The 26,625-nt window shown below is 40.0% G+C and overlaps 1 protein-coding gene across 3 annotated transcripts in view; it reads left to right on the top strand.

Moving 5' to 3' along the window:
• The window catches only part of jph1b (junctophilin 1b), a 147,773-nt gene that overhangs the window by 13,169 nt on the left and 107,979 nt on the right, over window positions 1–26,625 (top strand). For all 3 annotated transcript variants that reach the window (XM_063065210.1, XM_063065206.1, XM_063065196.1), the window contains exon 2: window positions 10,898–11,657. In XM_063065210.1, coding sequence (XP_062921280.1) covers window positions 10,898–11,657 — 760 coding nt within the window. The remainder of the gene's footprint in view (window positions 1–10,897; window positions 11,658–26,625) is intronic.

The following is a 26,625-nucleotide window of genomic DNA, read 5'->3' as shown; positions in this document are numbered from 1 at the left end:
ACATGGAGAAGTATGATTCATAATGACAGATTTAGATATTGAATGGGAACTTTGGAAAGTAGCACTTTGCCACAGAATGTTTTACAGAAGTAACAGGACGTGCCCTCAAAGAGGACTGCCACCTTGTAGGGTTTGCAGGTCTTCGTGCCTTGGTGACCCAGAGAGTTACAGCATGTTGGCTGGAGTCCAGCTTTATGCTTTAGCCCTTGGTAGGGTCACCCATGCCAAACAGGTCAAAGGGTAGAGGCCAGACGAAGAGCGGTCCACCAGTCCTCCAGATTCATGTGTTCAGCTCAGGGCTAGCAACCCTGACTGGTCAAAAAAGTTTGTTACGGAAACAGCAATGGGAAACCCTTCTGTCACTGTGTAGGGATGATATATGGCCAAGAACAAACAGAGATGGAGGATCTTCATTTCTGTCCTAAATACCAGCAGCATAATGGACAGTGACTAACAGGAAGTGCATTGCAAGCAATATTTATCATGAAAAGGTGTTGGCTGAGCAAAGTCAACATAGACCATCCTTAAACTTTCAACTGCATTGTTTCACAGCAAGCTCGTATAACAAAACACAAGATGATAGAAATTCCTTGCAGCATTGAAAAGACTGTTAAGAGTCAGGGTGAGTTACAAAAGCGAACTGGTGAATTATTAGTATGTTGATTTTTTATTGTGTTCCTTCGAGCTAAGCTTCAGATCTTCACCCATCAGCAGCAAAGTTGCACTACTCATAAACAAGCAGGCGAGCACACAAGATAAAACTATTCCACCAAAACCCTCGGGTCACCTCAAATAAAAATATGAAAGGTGAAAATCCTCGTCAGTAAGGCAGTGTTGTTTAAGGGAAAAGTAGTGTTAGCTTCAGGAGTTGATGACCTTTCTACATCTCTTTGTGTAACCTGCCTGCTGTTAATGTCATGGTCACTGTAGAGATTACCCCTCCAGTTTTTAATTTCTAATTGACATTGCAAATTCATGATCAGTTTTACCCAAAGGAGTTTTTTTTTGTTATCTGCAGAATTCAGTTAGGTGAATCATATTTGTGAAATTTAAAGAAAGCATTCTGCACTTTAAAATTTTCTTTTATTCGTGGCTAAATTAGCATGCAGAATAGTTAGCAGGCGTGTGGATGGCAGAATAAAAGCCATTGTTTTCAAAGAAGAAACAGGACAAATTCCTTTGGAATTCAGTGTTAGCAGTGCAACGTGAGAATTCTGTGGATAAATTAGCTGTGTGGGTGAATGTTTTTTCTGCCTGTAACTGTTACTCTGTTATACATAGCTGAAATAAAATATATGTTTATATTAGACAAACATCCAAAACGGACATAAAAAGTAACAAACAAAAATTGAATGGCTTGGAATTTTGTGAGCAAATGAAAGCACCAAGATCCAGATTTCCACATAAATATAAAAGTGTGCACTTCCTGGCTGCCAGTCACCACCCTTCGCAGTTCATTCCCTGACAGAAAAGTTGAGGTAATTTTCCACAACGTATCTGGAGAGAAGTCTGAAGCAGGAACAGTGTTTCCTTTGAATTAAAGGAAACCATTGCAAGTAGGTTAGTTTAAGTTATCATTTTCAGAATAAATGTAATTTTAGTTAAGTATTTTAATTGTTTCCAATTATTTAAATTTAAATACTTTTATAATTTTTTAAAAATTTGAAAGGTTTAATGAATTCGGAAGAATTCAATAGGTAGGTGAGATGCTTAACTAAGCTAGAGAATGTGACGGATGCCTCTAAAAGGCAACATCCATCATTAAGGACTCCCATCACCCAGGTCATGCCTTGTTCTCATTGCTACCATCAGGAAGGAGGTACATATGAAGCACACATTCAAAGAACAGCTTCTTCCCCTCCGCCATCAGATTTCTGAATGGACATTGAACCCATGAACACTACCTCACTACTCTTTTTATTTCTATTTTTGCACCACTTATTTAATTTAACTATTTAAGATATATATATACTTTGAGCTACAGTAGTTACTTGTTACGCAAAGTCAACAAATTTCATGATATACGCTGGTGATATTAAGCCTGATTCTGATTGGCCTTTAGTTTGCAAGGTTTTTCTTCGTCTGTAATGACATGTTCTAAGCCCCACCCTCTTTTCCCACCTCTGCTTCCTTATCCCCTGCCTCACCGCTATTATGCACATGAAACCCTGACACTTCGCAGGGCCTCTCTGTGGGCAGGCAAGCTGGCACCAGGCAGGGCATTGACACTGGATCCACAAAGTGCAATTTCAGACTTGCCATGTGGAAGAATGGCCTTGGCAAGTGGCTCCCATTTTTCTGGAAATGCTAAGCCATTCAAATGTTCCAAGGTCCTTCATGGAACCATATCTAACAAGATGCACTTGGTGGAGGTGATCCAAACTGGGTTAAACATGTATGTTTAAGGAAGATCTTGAAGCAAGTAGAGACCATAAGACAAAGGAGCAGAAGTCGGCTATTCGGCCCATCGAGTCTGCGCCGCCATTTTATCATGAGCTGATCCATTCTCCCATTTAGTCCCACTGCCCCGCCTTCTCACCATAACCTTTGATGCCCTGGCTACTCAGATACCTATCAATCTCTGCCTTAAATACACCAATGACTTGGCCTCCACTGCTGCCCGTGGCAACAAATTCCATAGATTCACCACCCTCTGACTAAAAAAATTTCTTCGCATTTCTGTTCAGAATGGACGCCCTTCAATCCTTAAGTCATGCCCTCTCGTACTAGACTCCCCCATCATGGGAAACAACTTTGCCACATCCACTCTGTTTAAAGAGAGTTGTAGAGAGGCAGAGAAGTTCGCTGAAGCAGTTGCAGAGGCTAAGGCCATGTCAGCTGAAGGTCAGAATTGGAAAGTGCATATTTTCAGAGGGTTTGGCTTACAGGTAACTGGACAGACAAGATCAAAGAACAATCAAGTAACAAATACGAGAATTATTAAGATCTAGATATTGCTGGATTCATCATAGATTGATGAGCATAAGGGTAAGGGATGATTTGATAAATTAGGATAAGGGCAACATGATCTTTTTCTGAGCTAATTTTGTCCTTTGGAATAATCAAGGTAGTAGTGAGAGGAATTAAGGCTTCAATAAAGGCCTCATTTGAAATGGGCAAAGACTATCAACTGTACATCATGAAAGTAAAGTACCTGCTGAAGAGGGGTATATCTCCACGATACAGAAGGATATTTTTACCTAAACTATGAAAAGTTATTGCATGGAGACCAAAGACGGTGTACTTTGATTTCCTTCCCTAATTGGAGTAAATAAATGTGCGTCTTGAAGTGGAAACCAAGCAAGGAATGTGATAGGTTTGGGGTAGTGACAGTGTTGAGAGAAGAGTTTTTGAATATATGCTAAAAATCGATAAATCATTATTGTAAGTATACCATTGGAGTCGTAAACTTGTGTAGCATAGAAATGGGTTCTCTAACCCACCATGTCTACATCAATATTTTTCCCCATTGACGTTAATCCAATTTGCCCACACTGTCTTTATTCTTCAATGCCTTGCCTATTTAAATGTCTGTCAACATTACTCTTAAACATAGTGATTGTATCCGACTCCAGCGTCTTCTCTGGTATTTTCAGATGTTGATCACTCTGACCGTGAAACAAAGCCTTTCCCCTCAAGATTCTTCTGACCTTGAACTTGTGCCCTCTTGTTTTTGACTATGGGGGGAAAGATTCTGACCCTCTGCCCTAACTATGCCCCTTATAGGTTTGTATACTTCCATCGGATCACCCTCTCCTCCTTCACTCCAGAGAAAACAAGTCCAGCTAATCTAATCTCTTCCCCAAAACCAAAATCATTCAATCTGGATCCTGATGAATCTCCTCTGCACTCTCTCCAGCATATTCACCCCTTTCCTTGAAGCTTTCAGTGTACTCCTGTATGTCTCTCAGTGTTAGAAATTGAAAGTCAAATGTGACCAGCTTTTTTAGGCAAACACTACACTAGTATGATATCCCTTGACTCTCTGCCTGCCTGCCATATGTCTTACCCAACTTACTTTCCTCATTAATCCGAAATGATTCCTCTGTTCAGATGATCCAATCATACGTTATGTGCAGCCTATTACATAATGGTTTCCATGGAGCTTGTTGGAATGGCAAAATATTCTGCAATATAAAATTGTATCATCTAATATTAATGCAAAAATTAAAAGATAAAGCTGAAATTATTTCATAATTCTAGTGATAATATATAGCCCAAAATCCAAGGTTTGTTTTTCAGTAACAGTAATATTTACTTCCAAGGAAATGGTTAACTACGAGTTGGTTCAGCTGACTACAGTAAATAATTGGATTATATTAACGTTAAAAGACAATCAGAAGTAGATAAGTAACAGAATTTATTTCTGAAGCTGGTGAATCTAAGTGTAGGAATAACTTGATTGGTCGTTGGCAGCCTTAGGAGCTTTCCTTGTTGTTAATTTTAATAATTTGTTAAGGTACCATAACAACTTTGATACATTTCCAAAACTTTGTTTTGGCTACAAGCTCTTTCCAAAGCAAAACACAATCCACTCAGATATGAAGGAAATTAATTGTTTTCAGTGAAGTGCTCAGCATTTCAGATGTGCCAACAATAAGTATTATCAGAGTGTCTGGATTCCATGCTGTTCTAACCAATGTTATATTGCATCTTTGTAATATAATTAATTTTTTGCAGTGTTTCTGTAGTTCAGTCTGAGGGATTCACAAGAATTAGTAAAAATGAACCATGGAGTGATCACATCTCTTTTTGTGTTCTATTGTAGCACAATCTGAAACACAGTAATGTTTAAAATGTCATTGGCTTCTTCCTCAAGCTCTTAGGAAAACTAAAGCATCCGTTACATTTTCCTAATACTTTGTAAAACAAAAATAGAAAAGTGTTTCCTTTACAAAGTTGCTTTGATAAACTCAATATGACAATATTTAACAAGGGTGTAATCAAAAAAGTAAATCATGTATGTTCATGAAAGTACTCTTAATACTCACTAATATAGAAGAGGATTGGTCAGATTTTGCTTCTGAAGTGGCTAATGTATTTAAGCAGCTTTAATATTTAATATTTTTCATTTAATGAACAACTTTGTAGAAAGATAACAGATGAGATTTGTACTTGTGGCTTCAAACTGAGATTTTAAATGATTCTAAATTCTTAAAGATATTACATACTCTCCGCATAATTTCTATGAAAGTCAAGGGCACTGCTTTGGAACTTTACCTCTTTTAGGTATGTATTTTAAAATACTGTAATATACCTGACTGAATTACTGGAGTAGCTTATTTCACAGCTTATATGAAATTAATTTAGTCAGCACAGTCCAGGTTGCCTAGATTGCAGAACTCCCACCACCACCCAGTTGCAGTATATCTTGTGTTATCTTTCATCTGGATGTAGCGGGATTCTGCCAAGGTGGTAGATACTGGTTCGTTGAGGTTGTCATAGCTGAGGGGGAGGGAGGGGTAGAAGGGGATTAGTGGGGTAATCACCCACTACTCACTAAATGCACTCACAACGACGTGCATCTCCAAATAGACTCTGACCACCAAGTCCAGCTCCCGAACTTCACATGTGGCTTAACTACTAAACTGGGCAGAACTATTTCTGCCGACAGGATCAGGGGCAAAGGGGCCATAAAACCAGTTGTTCTGGGCAGCTGGCCTCATCAGCCATGGATGGCAGCTCATCCAGGAGAAGAAAACCTAAAACTCTAACCTCTGCTGCCTTGCGTCTATATCTACTCATTGGGAAGCTTTCAGGAGTAAACCCTGAGGAAAAATCTGAAGCTGGAGTCCCTATATTGAGTTCAATGCTGACTGACAGCTCCTGCAATGCCACTAGTGCCAAACTGTATCAGTCTCAGCTGTTCCTTTGGATTTGTCAGCTGTGTGGAGAGGGAGAGCCTGCTGCACGGGCAATAGTCTGCTCTCCATATTATACCACCCTAGCTGGGGTATCACGTAGTTAGTTAGTACATAATATCCATGGTTGACTCCCACCAGTGGTAAACACAAAGTGGAATATTGTTGAAAATGTGACAAAGTGATGAATTTCTAGTTATACTAATTGACATTTACAAACGTTTGTAGACTGCTCTATGCATTTTAAGATAAAGAATCAGAATCAGGTTTAATTTCACAGACATATGTCGTGAAATTTGTTGTTTTGCCACATTGCAATACTTTAAAAAGCTATAGTGTCTTGTAAAAGTATTCAGCCCCCAACCCTTCGAGTATTACAACCAGAGATTTTGATCAATTTAACTGAGAATTTTTATTTGTGGATCACCTGCACCTTTATTTCACAGTAGAGCCCAAAAAAATGGAAAATAGTAAAGCATGAAAAAAAATTCGAAAACTGAAATGTCAGCAGTTTAAAAGTTTTGATCGCCCTTTGCTCAGTGCTTAGTTAAACTGCCTCTCACAGTCATTACATCTAGTAGTTCTTTTGGATAAGTCTCTTTTAGCTTTGCACAATGTACTGGAGCAAGATTTGCCCATTCCTCCTTGCAAAACTGCTCAAGCTGTGCCAGGTTAATCTTGAGGTCATCACAGAGATATTCGATTGGGTTAAGGTCAGGACTCTGACGGGGCCACTCAAGGACATCAATTTTCTTCATTTGAAACCACTCCGTGGTTGCTCTGGCAGTGTGCTTTGGGCTGTTATCCTGCTGAAAGATGAACTTCCTCCCCAGTTTAAGCTTTCTAGCAGAGGCTAGCAAGTTTTTATCTAGGACCTCTCTATATTTAGCAGCATTCATCTTCCCATCAATCCTGAGCAGATTTTCAGTCCCTGCTGCTGAAAAGCATAGAACCATAGAAACCATAGAAACTACTGCACAGAAACAGGCCCTTTGGCCCTTCTTGGCTGTGCCGAATCATTTTCTGCCTAGTCCCACTGACCTGCACACGGACCTTATCCCTCTATACACCTCCCATCCATGTATCTGTCCAATTTATTCTTAAATGTTAAAAAAGAACCCGCATTTACCACCTCGTCTGGCAGCTCATTCCATACTCCCACCACTCTCTGTGTGAAGAAGCCCCCACTAATGTTCCCTTTAAACTTTTCCCCCCTCACCCTTAACCCATGTCCTCTGGTTTTTTTTCTCCCCTTGCCTGAGTGGAAAAAGCCTGCTTGCATTCACTCTATCTATACCCATCATAATTTTATATACCTCTGTCAAATCTCCCCTCATTCTTCTACGCTCCAGGGAATAAAGTCCTAACCTATTCAACCTTTCTCTGTAACTGAGTTTCTCAAGTCCCGGCAACATCCTTGTAAACCTTCTCTGCACTCTTTCAACCTTATTTATATCCTTCCTGTAATTTGGTGACCAAAGCTGAACACAATACTCCAGATTCGGCCTCACCAATGCCTTATACAACCTCATCATAACATGCCAGCTCTTATACTCAATACTTCAATTAATAAAGGCCAATGTACCAAAAGCTCTCTTTACGACCCTATCTACCTGTGACGACACTTTTAGAGAATTTTGTATCTGTATTCCCAGATCCCTCTGTTCCACTGCACTCCTCAGTGCCTTACCATTAACCCTGTATGTTCTACGTTGGTTTGTCCTTCCAACATGCAATACCTCACACTTGTCAGTATCTCCATAGTGTGATGCTACCTCCACCATACTTTACAGAAGGGATGGTGTTACTTGGCTGATGTGTAGTATTAGATTTACGGCAAACATACAGCTTACTGTTGAGGCCAAAAAGTTCCACTTTAATCTCATCAACCACAAGACCTTCCTCCACTGACTTCTGCAGCTCACTCAAAGAGACTATTGGCCTCTCTTACAAGTGCCATGCACCTCTGGCGACTAAGTTTAGAGCAGTGTCCTGGCCTAGTCATTGTGGCTGTGGTTTCATAGATTTTCCAGTTTTACATGATGGACTGCACTGAGCTCCAAGGTATGTTCTGCTGGTTTTGAGATGGTCTTGTACCCTTCCCCAGATATGTGGTTCCCTATTATAATTTCCCTGACTTGTCCTGAATGCTCTTTTATCTTCATTTTGGTTTGGTCTGTTAAAAATCTGCCATACTGTTGAACCTTGCAAAGTGAGGGGGTATTTATTCCTATGGATTTATTGAAAACAGATGACCCTCCAATTTTCTACATCAACAGAGCGGGTGAGTTGGTAAGGCAAAATATTGCACCTGAGGAAAGTTAGCATAGTAATTACAAAGGGGATGAATACTTTTTCAGCTTCACAATTTTGGTTTTCTAATGTTTAGTGAATTGTTGACAGGTTTTGGAATGTTTCTTCTGATTTGACATGATGCACAATGTTTTGTAGATTAGCTCAAAAATGCTACTTAAATATATTGTAAATTTAGAAAATGAGAGTGAAATGTTAAAATAGTTGTGTGGCTGAATACTTCTTCAAGGCGCTGTATAAATTACAATAAGAAATACAGTAGGTTCTGGTTAATTGGGACACATCGGGACTAGTACATTTTAGTCGAATTATGCGGTTGCCCAGTTTGCTGAAGTTTCATGGAAATAGTTAAGAAGGTATCAAAAAGACAAACTACTGTTTAACTGAGTAACAAATTACGTATTTAAATAAAATACAGAATAAATCAGTGCACTAGCTATTACTACTATACTACTATACTAAAGACTGTGTATTAGTTCCTAATTGTTATTGATGGAGAAATTCATCCAGTGTACCTGTACTTTTGATTGACTGTAAATGAAGAAAATCAGTGCAGACACTGTGTACATAATGGACTACCTTCATATAATGCTATCAATGATCGTTTCTTCCAAATCTTCATTTCCATTGTAACATTCAAGATGATTGTTAATATCTTCAAATTCTTTGTAAATATAACTTGTTGAAGTTGTGATGTCATTTCATTTTCACTCCTGGCCATTTCTGCTATGTCCAAGCCTGAGTTCTTGAAACAGCAGTGAGCAAAACGGTTCTGAATTGTCTTACTGCTTACTTCTCACCAGCTATCAGTGACAAAAGTCTCTGCTTTTTAAACACAAGTGGACGCAATTGACTGTTTAAAAACTGTTCGCTCTAAGCACAGTGTAGTGTCTAAAAGAAGTGCATACATCGTGCCAGTTAGAAACTGTTTGGCAACAGTCTACTGCCCCATTTAAGTGGCATAGCACCCCAAATAAGTGAAGGGAATGCCGGCTGATTTTTCAATTAGTTTTTGTTCTTTAAGAGTTTTCCCAAATAAGTACAAGCCGGAATTATTTGAGGCACCTCCTTTTGACAATGTCGTCGATGCTGGGGAGGCTAGTTCCCATGATGATAAATATAGCAAGTCATCTGATAATTACTAAACGGCTATATCACATAAAATCAGCAAATTCATTGTAGTATAGATTTTAGTCCTGCCTATACTTATGGATTTGGATTTCATCTTGAATTGTTATTTGAGAAATAGTCTTGCAATAGTTTGACACCTATCAATTCAGTTGGTAATTGTGATAATCATCATACCAAAATATAAATTTACAGACCTTCTGATTAATGAACTTTGAAAATTTTTGATTCTAATATGATATTTAATAGTCATAATAAATCATGTAATCAATTTTAGAAGCAAGAAAAGAGCATTCAGAATGTGAAAGGGTGACACCTCTCTGTCCCTTTATTAGGGAATGAGGGAATCTGTGGTATGTCGAATTGTTGGGTGAAGAGGTTAGTTTTTGTTGTAGAAACATAGAAACATAGAAAATAGGTGCAGGAGTAGGCCATTCGGCCCTTCGAGCCTGCACCGCCATTTATTATGATCATGGCTGATCATCCAACTCAGAACCCAGCCTTCCCTCCATACCCCCTGACCCCTGTAGCCACAAGGGCCATATCTAACTTCCTTTTAAACATAGCTAATGAACTGGCCTCAACAGTTTGCTGTGGCAGAGAATTCCACAGATTCACCACTCTCTGTGTGAAGAAGTTTTTCCTAATCTCGGTCCTAAAAGGCTTCCCCTCTATCCTCAAACTGTGACCCCTCGTTCTGGACCTCCCCAACATCGGGAACAATCTTCCCGCATCTAGCCTGTCCAATCCCTTTAGGATCTTATACGTTTCAATCAGATCCCCCCTTAATCTTCTAAATTCCAACGAGTACAAGCCCAGTTCATCCAGTCTTTCTTCATATGAAAGACCTGCCATCCCAGGAATCAATCTGGTGAACCTTCTTTGTACTCCCTCTATGGCAAAGATGTCTTTCCTCAGATTAGGGGACCAAAACTGCACACAATACTCCAGGTGTGGTCTCACCAAGGCCTTGTACAACTGCAGTAGTACCTCCCTGCTCCTGTACTCGAATCCTCTCGCTATAAATGCCAGCATACCGTTCGCCTTTTTCACCGCCTGCTGTACCTGCATGCCCACTTTCAATGACTGGTGTATAATGACACCCAGGTCTCGTTGCACCTCCCCTTTTCCTAATCGGCCACCATTCAGATAATAATCTGTTTTCCTATTTTTGCCACCAAAGTGGATAACTTCACATTTATCCACATTAAATTGCATCTGCCATGAGTTTGCCCACCTCACCCAACCTATCCAAGTTTGGGGTTCTAACGTTTTTAATGTCACTCATTCTTTGGGACACTTCTGTTTTCATGGATATTTACGAAGAACAAGAATTTCAGTCTGTATATTGTATACATTCTCTGATATAAAATGGAACTATTGAGCAGTTATTAAGTTGATTCTAATTTTTGATAGACATACTAAATATTAAATGCTTCTATTTTCAGATTTCTGTTTGACACATTCACAAGACTGCATATATTTTGACTATATTATCAGAAAATAGGCTTTAAATATCATTGCATTTTCTATTGGGTATTTAAAATTTGAGCTTAATTACACATTGTAACTCCTTCTTAATCCATGTTCTGAAGGAACGTACCAGGGACAATGGGCTGGAGGAATGCGTCACGGATATGGTGCACGCCAGAGTGTACCATTTGGAATGGCTACAGTCATCCGTTCACCGCTACGCACCTCGCTAGCGTCTCTTCGAAGTGAACAGAGCAATGGCACAATTCTACATGATATAGCTGCTGATAGTCCAGCTGGGACAAGAGGTGGGTTTGTCCTCACCTTTCACAGTGACACAGAATTAATGACTGGCAAGAAAAAGGGCTTTTTCAGAAGAGGATCGCTCCTGGGAAATCTAAAGCTCAAAAGGTCTGAGTCCAAGTCATCTCTGGCCAGCAAACGCAGCTCTGCTCGGAGTGAAGCGTCGATGAGCAGAATAAGTTCAGCAAATAGTGATGCTAATTCGACAATCAGTTTTGGAGAAGGTGATTCTGAATATTTACCAGTAGAAGATCACGTTGATGCTACTACAACTGAATCGTATATGGGGGAGTGGAAAAATGATAAACGCAGTGGGTTTGGTGTAAGTGAACGTTCAAATGGTATGAAGTATGAGGGAGAATGGCTGAATAACCAGAGGAATGGTTATGGATGTACTACCTTTCCCGATGGCACAAAAGAAGAGGGAAAATATAAAAATAACTTTTTGGTTCGAGGAAAGAAAAAGCACCTTATACCCATTAGAACCAGCAAAATTAAAGAAAAAGTGGAGAGAGCGATAGAAGGAGCACATCGAGCCGCGGCAATTGCCAGAACAAAGGTGGATATAGCAGCTTCAAGGTGAGTAATCATACAGTAATGCCTTGCTGTGCTCTGACTAAATTCTGAAGTTATTTTAAACATTATTAATACAAATAAAATCAGAAAATATCTTTAAAAATTACATTTAAGATAAAAAGTACAATGAGATTTGTCTCCGACCATTTTTGTGTTGTTCCCTCATTGTAACAATTTAATGAAGGAATGCAGATTCACAAAAAAAATGATGAATATTTTTGCTTCTGAAGTTCTATTTCTTTAAAAATGTATGACTCAGCAATTACTGTATATCTTCTCAGCCTGAGGCCGCATATTTTAGCGATATTACTTTTCTGGTTTCTTAATGTATTGTTCTTTAACTGAAGTTAACTCATGAAGATCTGGTCTTCGTTTGCATCACTCAAAGTGATTTCTGCTTTCAGGACCTTCTTTGCACTCTTACACATTGGCTGATTTAACTATTTTATGTCGTGGGTGAGAATAACAAAGGGATTGCTCCGCTCCTTGCCCATAAAACAATGTTGCTTCTGTTGAACCACTTTTGTTCTTGCCTGACCAATACTGTGAAGCTGAAGTTCCTCATTTATCCATTTGGAAAATTACAATTGTACTACAAAGTGAAATTGAATAATATTGATGATATGATACAAATAAGGATAGTAAAAATTGTAGGTTCGCAACCATTATAGCAAGTAATTTAAAAAAGGATTTTGAAAGCCATTTGAATTTGCTTCTTTCCTAGTACATTATAGGATTTGCATTATGTGCTCCTGAAGGTTTGTGACTGGTTTGAGAACATTTGTATACTTCATAATCTAACTGGTGACAAACGAAGTGCTATTTGCCACCATAATTTGCAAGTATACAATCAAATGATCCAATACATTATTGACTCTAATTTCTAATTTAATTGTGCCTGGTTACTTCAAATTGCAACAAGTAATGATGTCCTATAACATTTTTATCATATTTATGTTCAGTCTTTTTCTCAACAGGCTGAAGTCAGCATGGTTTCCTTAAGGGGAGATCTTGCCTGACAGGGCTGTTGGAATTCTTTGAGGAAGTAACAGGCAGGATAGACAGAGGAGAATCAGTGGATGTCCACAAGCATAAGAAAATCTGCAGATGCTGGGAATCCAAAGCAACACACACAAAATCTTGCGGGAACTCAGCAGGCCAGGCAGCATGAAGCGTCTTGACCTGAAACGTTGGCTGTTTATTCATTTCTGTAGGTGCTGTCTGGCCTGCTGAGTTCCTGCAGCATTTTGTGTGTGTTGCTGCCGGTGAATGTTGTTTGCTTGGATTTTTAGAAGGCACATGACAAGGTACCGCATGCAAAGCTGCTAAACAAGAGGAGCCTAGGGTATTTCAGAACAGGTTCTAGAAGATTGGCTGACAGGTGAATCTTTGGAATTTATTGCCACAGATGACTGTGGAGGGCAAGTCATTTTCACGTTATACAAGACAGCGATAATAAATCTGAACCTGATTATATTTAAAGCAGGGATTGATAGGTTCTTGATTAGTAAGGGTGTCAAAGCTTGCGGGAGGAAGGAAGGAGAATGAACTTGAGAGGAAAAATAAATCAGCCATTATTAAATGGCAGATCAGACTCAATAGGCTGAATGACCTAAACCTGCTCCGATGTCATCCAATGAGATCATGACAGATGTAATAGTTGTTCTCTCACTTTGCCCATTGAACTAGTGGTCTTATTGAAAAAGGATCTAGTGGTTTTCCGGCATGTATGATGCATAGACTCTTCTCGGGCTTCCAGCGGGGTACAGGTGTTTATTTTAACCGATGTTTCGATGACAAACTCAGGGGTGATGCCTAGGCACATCAGGTCCAGTGGTATATATACCCAATTCCTGCCGTCTGTCCCTATTGCTTGGTTAATCCTCAACCAATCAGGTTTCTGCTGTCCCACCTTATTTACAGTCGTTTTCCAGTTCTTCGAGCAAGACCTTCATTTTTGTTAAAGATCTTATTCTGAAATAACCGATATAAAAGATGCATTATTTTTACGAGACACAGGCATTGTATTTTGAGTCAAGAATTGAGACTAACAGGAAACCCAGATGACTAAAGCATTCAATAGATTAAATAATAGAAAAGAATCAGAACAAAACACTAAACCTTGGAAAGAAGAGCTAGATTTTTATAGTGATATCCAAAACACCTCTTAAAAATAACCTCATTGAAACGAGGTTGATTACGAAAAGACACTGAAAAAGTGGCTGGAATTACTAGGAAAAATGGTGAAAGATTTTTTTTCATTAATGGTTGTGGTAAACCATATATATATGTTGTAACTGGGTTAACTGTCTGGACACACCCCTCTGCTGACTGCCCCTGTGGCTCCTCCCACAGACCCCTGAATAAAGGTGATTTCGCCTTGCCCCTCCCTCTCAGACCAAGAGCAGACACTCAGCATGCTGGAAGTCATATTTTACTGCGAATAAATGCCTTTCAGTATTTACCCTGCTTCAGTCTTTTGGAGTGATTGAAGGTGCATCAGTGGCCTACAGAAGCAATGACTTGTGTGTTATGGAACTGAATGGTGGAACAAGCTTAAGGTGCTAAATATCCTGTTCCTAACACAGTGTCTCCAAATTCTGATTTTAAGAAAAAAATTTATAAAATTTGGAGTGCCCCACCTTCTCTTCCCTACACGGGCCCACATGAACTATACTTGTGTTAGGTCTGTGACACTGATGAACCTAAGTAACGAATTTAGTTTTCGTCATGACAGTAGGGTAGCAGAGCAGTTACTGTAACGCTGTTACTACATCAGTAGCTCGGGGTCAGTTCCACCGGTGTCTGCAAGGAGTTTGTAATTTCTGCCCATAACCGGGTGGGTTTCTCCCAGGTGCTCCGGTTTGATCCCACATGTGGGTTAGTAGTAGGCTAATTGGTCACACGGGTGCGGTTCAGAGGCATGGGCTCATTGGGCCAGAAGAGACTGTTACGTGCTGTATCTCAAAATAAAATGTTAATTTTATTTGATCTGTTCCAACAGAATGTACGAATTTCTCTTTCTGTCAATGCCTCTTATTCCAGCCTTCAACATTTGAACACTCATACTGGGTTCTTTCTGAGTTTTGAGAAGTTTGAAGGCACTGAGCTGTCGTGCTTGAAATTTGCCACTTGAATCCTATTGAGAATAATAGTAAAAGCTATTTTATCAGCAAAGTTTGCCAGTGCTTATTGGAGCTTAGAAGAATGAGAGGAGATCTTATTAAAACACAGAAAATTCTGAAGATAGATGCTGAGATAATGACTTCTCCTCATGCAGGAAACCAGAACTAGAGAGTACCACCTCATAATAATGGATTGTCCATTTCTAATGGAGATGAGGCCATACAGTCATAGAACATAATAGCACAGAAACAGGCCCTTCTAGTATGTGCCAAACTGTTAATCTGCCTACTCCCATTGACCTGCACCTGGACCATAGCCCATCCATAGCTGTCCCATCCATGTACCTATCCAAATTTATCTTAGCTATTGAAATTGACCCTGCATCCACCACTTTCACTGCCAAGTTTTCCCACACCTTCACCACCCCTCTGAATGAAGAAGTTTCCCCTCATGTTCCCCTTAAACATTTCACCTGTCATGCTTAACCCATGGCTTCTAGTTGTAGTTATCAACTAATCTCAGTGGAGAATGCCTGCTTAAATTTAGCCTATCTGTACCCCTCATCATCTTGTATACCTCTATCAAATCTCCCATCAATCTTGTATGTTCTAGAGAATAAAGCCCTATTACTCAGGTCCTCAAGACCCGGCAACAACCTTGTAAATTTTCTCTGCACTCCTCCAATCTTATTTACATCTTTCTTGTAGGTAGGTGACCAAAACTGGACACAATGCTAAAAATTAGCCCTCACCAACGTCTTATACAATTTCAATATAACATCCCAACTGCTGTACTCAGTACTTTGATCTGTGAAGCTCAATGTGTCAAAAGCTTTCTTTATGACCTTATCTACCTGTGACACCACTTTCAAGAGATTATGGATCCCGTATTCCCAGATCCCTGTTCTACCACACTCCTCAGTGCCCTACTGCTGACCGTGTAAGACCTACCCTGGTTGGTCCTCCCAGAATGCAACAACTCACACTTGTCTGCATTAAATTTCACCTGCCATTTTTCGGCCCATTTTCCATCTGATCCAGATCCCGCTTCAAGCTTTGACTATCCACTACATCCCCAATCTTAGCATCATCCGCAAATTTGCTGATCCAATTTACGACATTATCAAACAGATCATTGATATAGATAAAAAACAATGGACCAAGCACTGATCCCTGTGGCATACCACTAGTCACAGGCCTCCAGTCAGAAAGACAACCATCTACAACCACTCTTTGGCTTCTCCCACTAGGTTAATATTTAGTCTAGTTTACTATCTCATCTTGAGTGTCAAGCAACCGAATCTTCTTGACCAACTTCCCATGTGGAACCTTGTCAAAGGTCTTACAAAAGTCCATGTAGACAACTTCCAGTGCCTTTCCTTCATCAACTTTCCTGGTAACTTCCTCGAAAAACTATGAGATTAGTAAAACATGACTTACTGTGCACAAAGCCATGTTGACTATCCCTAAACAGCCCCTATCTATCCAAATACAAATCCAGTACTTTAGAAGACCTTTCAATAACTTTCCCAGAAATGATGTCAGTCTCATTGGCCCATAATTTCCTGGCTTATTCTCAGAGCCTTACTGAAACAATGGAGCAACATTAGCTATCCTCCAATCCTCTGGTACCTCACCTGTCAATAAAAATATTTCAACTACCTCTGCCAGGGCCCCTGCAATTTCGGCACTAACCTCCCACAGAATCCGATGGAGCACCTTGTCAGGCCCTGGCAATTTATCCACCCTAATTTGCCTGAAGACAGCAAACACCTCCTTCTCTGTAATCTGTATAGGGTCCATGACCTTGCTGCTGCTTTGCCTCACATCTATAGACTCTGTGTCTATCTCCCAAGTTAATACAAATGCAAAAAAAAATGTTGAAGATTTCCCCCATCTCTTTTGGCTCCACGCTTAGATTATCACTCTGCTCTTCCAGGGGACCAATTTTGTCCCTTGCTATCCTTTTGCTCTTAATATACCTGTAGAAGCTCTTGGGATTCTCCTTCACCTTGTCTGCTAGAGCATCCTCATGTCTTCATTTTGCCCTCCAGATTTCCTTCTGAACTGTTCTCTTGTATTCCTTATGTTCCTTAAGTACCTCATTTGTTCCTATCTGCTTATACAAGCTACGCATCTCCTTCTTTTTCTTAACCAGAGCCTCAATATCTCTCAAGAACCAAGGTTCCCTAAACCGGTTCTCCTTGTCTTTTTTTTCTGTCAGGAACATACAAACTCAGTACTTTCAAAATTTCACTTTGAAGGCCTCCCACTTACCAAGTACAACTTTGCCAGAAAACAACCTGTCCCAGTCCACACTTGCCAGATCCTTTCTGATACCATCAACTTTAGCCTTTCTCCAATTTAGAACATCAACCTGAGGACCAGACCTATCCTTTTCCATAATTAGCTTGACACTAATGGCATTATGATCACTAGACACAATGTGTTCCCCTACACACATTTCTGTCACCTGCCCTGTCTCATTCCCTGAAAGGACATCTAGTATCTCATTCTCTCCAGTTGGGACCTCTAAGTACTGATTAAGGAAACTTTACTGAATACATTTGACAAACTCTTTTCCCACCCAGCCCTTTTACAGTATGGGCATCCCAATCAATATGTGGAAAGTTAAAAACATTTACTATCACAACCTTATCTTTCTTGCAACAGTCTGCAATCTCTCTACAAATTTGCTTCTCTAAATCCTGCGGACTGTCGAGTGGTCTTTAATATAATCCCATTAAAGTGGCCATACCTTTCTTATTCCTTAGTTCTACCCATAAAGTCTCATAAGATGATCTCTCCAGCCTGTCACAACTGAGCACAGTTGTGACATTTTCCCGAGTAGTGGTGCCACCCCTCCCCCTTTAATCACTACCACTCTTATCACGTCTAAAACAACCGAACCCCAGACCATTGAGCTACCAGTCCTGCCCCTCCTCCAACAAAGTCTCACTCATGGCTACAATGTCAAAATACCATGCCCTAAGCTCGTCCACCTTAATTACAGTCCTCCTGGCATTGAAAACACTGCTCAGAACATTAGTCCCACCATGCTCGCACTTTTGATTTCTGACTTTGTATGTAAGTTTCTCCACAAACATTCCACTATCTGTTCTGGGACTCTGGTTCCCATCCCCTTGCAACTCTAGTTTAAACCCTCCTTTGCAGCACCAGCAAACCTTACTGCTAGGATATTAGTCCCCCTCCAGTTCAGGTGCAAGCTGTCCCTTCTGTACAGGTCTCACTTTCTCTGGAAGAGGGCCCAATGATCCAAAACTCTGAAGCCCTCCCTCCCGAACCATCTCCTTAGCCATGTATGATCTTCACTGTGTGACCTTTCTATTTCTGGCCTCACCAGCTCGTGGCATGGGTCCTGACCATACACGTCCTGTCGTTTAACCTAGCACCTAACTCCCTGAACTCACTTTGCAGGAACTCGTCACCTCTCCTACCTATGTCATTGATACTGATGTGGACCACAACCTCTACCTGCTCACCCTCCTACTTAAGAATGCTGTGGGCTCGATCCAAGATGTCCCTGACCATAGCACACGGAAGGCAACAAACCATCCCTGAATCTTGTTTTCTTCCACAGAACCTCCTTTCTATTCACCTAGCCAACAAACCTCTGATCAGCTTGCCTCTTCTTCTTGCTTCCCTCCTGAGCCACAGAGCCAGACTCAGTGCCAGAGACCTGATCGTTATTGGCTTTCTTCTGCTACGTCATCTCCCCCAAACAGTATCCAAAACAATATACCTATTGTTGAGGGGAAAGGCAATAGGGGTACTCTGCACTGACTGCCTATCCCTTTTCCACTCCTGACAGTCACTCAGTTGCCTGTGTCCTGTACCTTGGATATAACTACCTCCCTGTATGTCCTGTCTATCCACCCCTCAGCCTCCCGAATGATCTGGAGTTCATCCAGTTCAACTCCACCTCCTTAATATGATCTGTTAGAAGCTGCCGGTCTGTGTACTTCTTGCAGGTGTAGTCATCAGGGACCTGCCTTCCCATGTCCCACAAGAGGAGCATGCCAGTATCCTGTCCGGCAGCCCCACTGCTCTAAATATGCGATAAGAAATAAAGAATAAGTAATGGAAAAAAAATCTACATATGGCTTTCGCTTCTCATCTCCTCTAAGTCTTGATGAGCCAAAGCCTCACTCCCTACTCTAACACTGGCCCACTCACACAATGACCACTCTGCTTAAAACTTACTTCTTTTTATTAGTCCTTACCAAGTTCCTAATTACACCCAATCCAATGTCTCCTTCAGAACTGTGGCGCACAAGAGGAGTTGACTGCCCCGCTCGCTTCCTTTAAGTGCTCTCTCCCTCTACACAATCCGGTGTCCCCTCGGGAGGTGGATTTCGTCTCTGAGGATCATGAGTTTTTGGAACTCCCAAAAGCAATAGAGGTGGAGTCATTGAATATTTTCAAGGTGAAGGTCAACAGATATTCATTAAAGGAGTCTAGGGTTATTGGGAAGAGAGTTGAAAAGTAGTACTGAGGACAACTTTAAATCTGTTATGATCTCGCCGAATGTCAGAGGGGGCTCACAGGGCCAATTGACCTCGTTTTAGTCACTGTTTAAGTTCATAACGGTACAACTTTTGTTGTCTCTGAAGGGCCTGTGTCATTTGACCAAAATTAAAGATAACGATTATAGATCATGAGTTTGGAAATCGTTAGAACTCTGAAATGTAGCCCTGGATTGCACAGTGGGCTTCATTCTCACAGTTATTGGCATTCGTTGTTCGTAGAAAATTAGCACTTATATTTTGCTTGCTTACCTGTAATAAATACAGCAACAAATCAGTCCTTATCAATCACATAATTTTTTGTAAGTTCTCAGATGTATTGTATCATGTGGTTTAAACATTGTACCAAGCAAATTTTCTGATTTTTGAGAATATATGAAAAGCAATTTTCTATCTGTGATTGTTAATGTAACACTTTTATAGTTTAACTGCAGCAGTGTTTTCAATGTGTGGCATTTTTACCATCCTCAATGAGTGCTTCCTTTATTTTGTGTATACAATAATAGCTATCTCTCTTTGAGGACCAACTTCATATGACAGATCTCTGACATTTCATGGCATGAATCCCAGTTCAGCATCAAAGCCCCACTTTGGCTTGAGAATCTTTTAAAATTAATCTATCATATCAATTCCAGTGCATTAGTTACTGTGGAGAGCTACTGATCTAGCTTGGAGCTTATCTAAAATCCAAGCGTGCAGCAAAACCGTATTCTGGGATGGCTCCAACATTTGAATGGAATTCCTTCTTCAACTCTTTGCTGTATAACAAGTTATAAGTCAGATCAAAGCAAGATAAATATTAGATACTTAGAGATTTTATTGATGAGCAATGCACTCCCTATAGAATCAATCCTTGTTCCAAGAAAATATGTTTTGATATTCACTCCAAATTGAGTCACAGTGGGTCGCATAAGCACTTAAAGCTGCCACATTAGATGCATACATGAATGTCATTTTGCTTTCTTCTTTTCTGCCAACCACTCCCGAACCCCAGATATCGCACACCAAGCACTGTGCCAGAATTTAACTGCATTGTAAATAACTCTGGCAAAGCTAGGCTGAAATGCCAGAGCCTTACAATTTCATTATCTTTGAGGGGAAATATATGCCTTTTTCATAACATTTTATGAAGATCATGTTGAAAATGGGAACATCTTTTTCATTGATCTGTTTTCAAATAAATACTCTCAAAAACATTAGTAAATTTTTTTAGGGTGAATATGCTGTGATGTTGATGGAATGCAGAATTCTGAATCCACCCACCACCTCATGGTCGTTGTTAACATCTTTGCAAGAGCGGGACAATCTCCAAAGTGAATTTTAATTAAATATAACATTCAATTATGTGTTTTCAAATGGTTCAAGGCTGATGTTTCCTGGGGAGAGAATTCTGTAATGCCAGTAACATGAAAGTAAAAGACAAAGGAGCAGAGCCCTGTGTTCCCAGGTTTCCATCTTTAAATCACCAAAGACGAATAGGACTCCACCACAAGAGGCAGAACAAGCCTTGTACTTGCGGATGGCAAAGTTGAAAAATAGTCTGTTAACCCAGGAAAGAGGGAATATTCCTGGCTAATTAGCTCCACATGTCCATAGTTTCATGATAGCGCACCCCAGCTGCAGAAACTGATGGTGGGAGCCCGTATACTTCTAGCTCTTGCAGAAGTAATTAGCATTACTTAAGGAAGCACCTTATGCCCATAGTAGCCAGGCCAATGATCTGAAGTGCTGAGGCTTTTCGACTACCACTTTTTCCTAATTGTGGCCTGAGAGTTAGACTATGCCAGGCAATTCTGCCATCCTAAACCACTCAGGTTTATGGCTCTGGCTAAATTTCCAGCCGGTCTCTTTGTACATGCAATGGGTATTCATTGTGTTCTGCAGGCTGTGAAGTCCAATAGTCCTGGTTATGATTCTTGGTCAGCTTGTGTTTTAATGAAATGGCAGGAAAGTGCTGTACTTGAGAATTGCACTCTTCTATAAATTATAAAAGTTCATACTTGACAAATGATCACCTAGCTGAGAGATTGAAGTGAATGCCAATGCATGCAGGGGCAAAATTATGCTCTTCCTGAACTAGCGTGGATAACTTCATAACTTCACTCAGCCCAACACTAAACTGATTTTACGACCTGTGGTCTTACTCTCAAGGATGCTGCAACTTGCGTTCTCAGTATTATTTATTTATTTATTATTATTATTTTATTTTCACTATTATTTTTGTATTTGAACAGTTTGCCTTTTGCACATTGGTTGTTTGTAGTTTTTCATTGATTCTATTGTACATCTTGGTTTTATTGTGAATGCCTGCAAGAAAATGAATCTTGAGATAGTACATGGTGACATATGTGTACTCTGTTAATGAATCTACTATGAACTTAAGGAGAAGCAGTACTGAGAGGGAAATATAATCTGAATCGTACTTGATTACATGCAGAGAGCAAAGCAATCTAATGCATTCACTGTTGCAAATGGTCAGCAGGATGGATTGCTGAGGAGCTTAACAAAATCTGTGGTACTTTGCTATGTAAATGGATGTCTTTGACTACAAAAGAAACTGCAGTTGTGTGCAATATTTACAAATTGGAAATGAAGTTTTATGGTACAATTCTGGATGCCACGAAAGGTTAAATGTTGGAATTAAATACAACGGACCATTTAGCCTATGCAAATGTTTAAGTTCCACATGAGCTTCCCCATATGTTGTTTACTTTGCCCCCTCCCTCCCTTGTCAATTGATCCTTCTCTTCACTCTTGTGTACTTGTGGTTTTCTCTTAAATTCTTCTGTCATTTGTGAAAGTGAGCCTCACATTTCTTTAAGTAGAAACTGATGATAATTGCCAATAATGTAGCATATATTAATAATAATTTGTTTTGGCTTTGGGTGGGAACAGACTTGGGCAAGCACAGGCAGAGGTTCTAAGTAAGTTTTATTTTTTGTTTGTTCATAGCCAGTGCGCTGAGAATGGGTCCGGAGGTAGTAGTATGTTCCTTGTGTGAGATGTGGAAACTTTGGGAGAACTCCAGTCTCCCTGAAAACTGCATTTGCACGAAGTGCACCGAGCTGCAGCTCCTTAGAGACCGTCTTAAGTAACTGGAGCTGAAGCAATGTTAGCATTGATTTTGAGAGGTCTAGAATACAAAAGCAAGGATATAATGCTGGGGCTTTATAAGGCATTGGTCAGACCACACGAAGTATTGAGAGCAATTTTGGGTCCCTTGTCTAAAAAAAAAGACGTACTGGTATTTGAGAGGGTCCAGGAAGGTTCACAGGAATGATCCCAGAAACAAAAATGTTAACATATGAGGAGCATTTGATGGCACTTTACTTATACTTGTTGGAGTTTAGAAGAATAAGTTGGGGGGGGGGCGGATTTCAATGAAACCTATTGAATATTGAAAGGCCTAAATAAAGTGGATGTGGAGAGGATGTTTCCTATAGTGGGGGAGTCTAGGACCGGAGGGCACTTTTTCAGAATAGAGAGACATTCATTTAGAACAGAGATGAGGAAAAACTTCTTTGACCAGTAAGTGGTGAACCTGTGGAATTCACTGCCACAGATGGCTATGCAGGTCAAGTCATTGGGTATGTTTAAGGTGGAGGTTGATAGGTTCTTGATTAATGTGGGTGTCAAATGTTATGGCGAGAAGGCAGGAGAATGGGTTGAGAGGGTTAATAAATCAGCCATGATGGAATGGTGAAGCAGACTCAATGGGCCAAATTGCCTGATTCTACTCTATGTCTTATTGTTTTGTCTAATTGTTCTTTTTCCTCCATGTAAACAACATCTCCACATCTGCCTCCTAACATTTTAAAAGAAAGGTGGCAGGTCGTGTTTTAGTCGTTTCTGAAGAAGGGCACCCCTGCCTAGAGAGCCTTTCTTCACAATGGTACCATCTCACCCCTGATATCATCTTTCCATATCTTCTTTGTAAGATGGAGACCAGAACTATGCGTTGCACTGTGAAGTGCAAACACTGCAAGGTGTTTCGTACTGTAAACAAATTCTCTGCTCTCGAAATCCCTTTCTTGCTGAAAAAAATTCTAGTGGTTTGTTTCTCTTGTGGTTTTGTCGGTGTGTGTTGTTGCTTGTAGTATTTTGTACATCTGTAATCGTCAATCCCTTTGTGTTTCTTCTCTGTTTAGAATCTCTCTCTCTCCTTCATAGTTCTTGAGTCAAAAACTTTTATTCCTAATTACCAAATGCGCATCCTCTTTTATAAAAAATGTATTTCCTTACCTATACTGTTTTCACAGTCTTACTCAGTACTGACCATGCCTTCCATTTTGTACCATATTCCATTTGGTGGCCACTTTATGAGGTACACCTGTGTGCTCATTAATGCAAATATCTAATCGGCCAATCATATGCAGTAACTCAATGCATAAAAGCATGCAGACATGGTCAGGAGGTTCAGTTGTTGTTCAGACCAACAACAGAAAGAAATTTTATCTAAGTGACTGACTGTGGAATGATTGTTGGTGCCAGACAGGGTGGTTTGAGTATTTTTAGAAGCTGCTGTTTTCTACAGATTTTCATGCACAGCGGTCCCTAAACTTGACAAAAAACATTCAGTGAGTGGCAGTTCTGTGGGCAAAAATGCCTTGTTAATGAGGAAGGTCAGAGGAGAATGGCCAGACTGTTTCAAGCTGACAGGAAGGAGTCAGTAACTCACATAACCATGTGTTATAACAGTGGTGTGCAGAAGAACATCTCTGAATGCACAATACATCGAAACTTGAAGTGGATGGGCTACAGCAGCAGAAGACCACGCCAGATTCCACTCCTATACCAAATAGAATGGCCAATGTATTTATTTTGATAATACACGTTTTGATTTATAAATTCAAGTAATATTTTAAAGTGTCCCTATGGTACACCTCTTGTCATGCTCTGCTATTCTGAAAAACTATCTTTGCCTTCTTTTTTCTCTCTCTTTTAACAGCTATTATTCAATCTGCTACTTGACCCCAGATTCCGCACACTCTAACCTTGAATATTGAGCCTCCCATAAGTACCTAAACCTTTTGAAAGCCCGTATTCATAGGCTGCAAGAGGGCCCTAATGCAGATATTATTGTTGCTTCATACTTGAGTTAATGCTGCCCCTTGAGAAATCTCTTCACAGAAGAACACATGAAAATAGGATCAGAACTAAGCCATTTACTCCCTCAAAAATGCTTTGCAAATTAGCAAAAGATCAATGTTTACACGAGTGCTTAATGTGTAAGGAATGTGAAATAAAATGTGAAGCCAGTTAGATAAATGGATGACAGAATCCGAATCAGGTTTAATACCACTGGCAAATGTCGTGAAATGTGTTGTCTTTGCGACAGAGGTGCCATGCAATACACAATCATAGAAAAATGGAAATTATAGTAAGTATATATTTATATATATTAAATAGTTATATCAAATAAGTAGTGCAAAAATAGAAATAAAAAGTAGTGAGGTAGTGTTCACGGGTTCAATGACCATTCAGAAATTAGAAAGCACGGGGGAAGCAGCTGTTCCTGAATTGTTGAGTGTGTGCGTCTTTAGGCTTCTGTACCTTCTACATGGTAGTAACATTGAGAACAGGGCATGACCTGGGTGATGTGGGTTCGTAATGATGGACGCCACATTTTTCAGGCACCACTCCTTGAAGATGTCCTGAATACTATGGAAGCTAGTGCCCATGGTGAATTGACTGAGTTTACAACTCTCAGCAGTTTATTTTGATCCTGTGCAGTATCCCGCCATACCAGATGGTGATGCAGCCAGTTAGAACGCTCTCCACGGTACATCTGTGGAAACTTACGAGTGTCTTTGCTGACATACAAATCTCCTCAAACTCCTAATGAAATATAGTCGCTGTCATGTCTTGATGTGTTGGGTCCAAGTTAGGTCCTCGGAGATATCTTCACCCAGAAATTTGAAATGGCTCACTCTTTCCACTTCTTTTTCCTCTATGAGGACTGGTGTGTGTTCCCTCGTCTTAACCTTTCTGAAGTCCACAGTCAATTCTTTGGTCTTACTGACATTGAGTGCAGAGTTATTGCTGCAACACCACTCAACTAGCTGGTATATCTCACTCCTGTACACATTCTCGTCACCATCTGAGATTATCAACAGTTATAAAGTACCTAAAGATATGGTCTTGTTAGGAACATTCTAAGTATGATTGAAATACACAGCTCTTTTTTAACAAACTGCGCTGACAGCTGACTAGAAATAGGGGTGAATTTTATCAAGTGACTTTCATGGTCAGAGGTCTGAACAGAAGTCTTAAAATGGTAATAGCAATCAAGAAGTATTTTTTATACTGAATTTTGTAATAGTGACTTGTAAAGCAAATGTAGTATGCTATCCACAAAATGAATGATTAAAGTTAGCTAGATTGCTGTAACTAAACAGTGGATTTTCATAGTGTTCTGGAATGTTTTTTATTACTTTTATTGTCCGAAACAAATCATTTGTTTGGCATTGGTACACTCTGCCCCTCTATTCATAAATTACAGCTTACCATTTCACTGACATTGAGCTTCCAAATTTAATCCATACTTTAAAGTCTGGCACAAAAGGTAGGCTTCTTTTTAACAGTGTTATATTTGCGTGCTGGAGTATTAGTGTAACAATTTGAAATGTAAAGGCAATTTTCAACCTAAATACTAAACTGTATTTGGTACTTACTGAGAGCTAACTGCACCATTATAGCTAGCTGGTGGTGTAAGTGTAGTGGCATCACCACCAGACTTTGAGGCAAATGGTCCCGAGTTCAAATCCGGCCAGCTCCTTGCGTGTTTTCTATCCATGCTGGGTTGAGTGCTGAGCTAGGGGAAAAAAAACAGTCAAATACTATGGAAACAGCAAAACTGCCGCCTAATGCGCCCTAAGATGTGAAAAGGAACAACAGCTACACCATTGCAATTTAACAGAAAATGAGACAAATTCCATCCGCATGTTAAAAAAAAATGCGTTAGAGGTGAAATGATGGCAGGCCAAGGAAATTCACATTTGCTGACCTAGACTTTGCCATAAAGTAACCATAACCCAATCTGTGTGACCGTCATTAAACATTGAACAGTAATTTCCATTTACCACATGTGTAGTTACATGTGGAAATTTTCACCAGAATGTGTGGCAATGCTTGCAGGCTGTCTGCAGCACAGCCTTGGATGTGTTGGTTGTGAATATAGATGATGCTTTTCGGTGTCCATCTGAGGAATAAACTTGAATTTTGAATTCAGTTTTCCCAGAATCTGAGGTACAACTGCCTCAGAGGGATTTGCTGTTGAAACTTTTTTGTCTGATACCC

This window comes from Mobula hypostoma, chromosome 1 (assembly GCF_963921235.1).
Source record: "Mobula hypostoma chromosome 1, sMobHyp1.1, whole genome shotgun sequence".
Classification (NCBI taxonomy): Eukaryota; Metazoa; Chordata; class Chondrichthyes; order Myliobatiformes; family Myliobatidae; genus Mobula; species Mobula hypostoma.
This window is presented reverse-complemented; position numbering and strand designations above follow the sequence as displayed.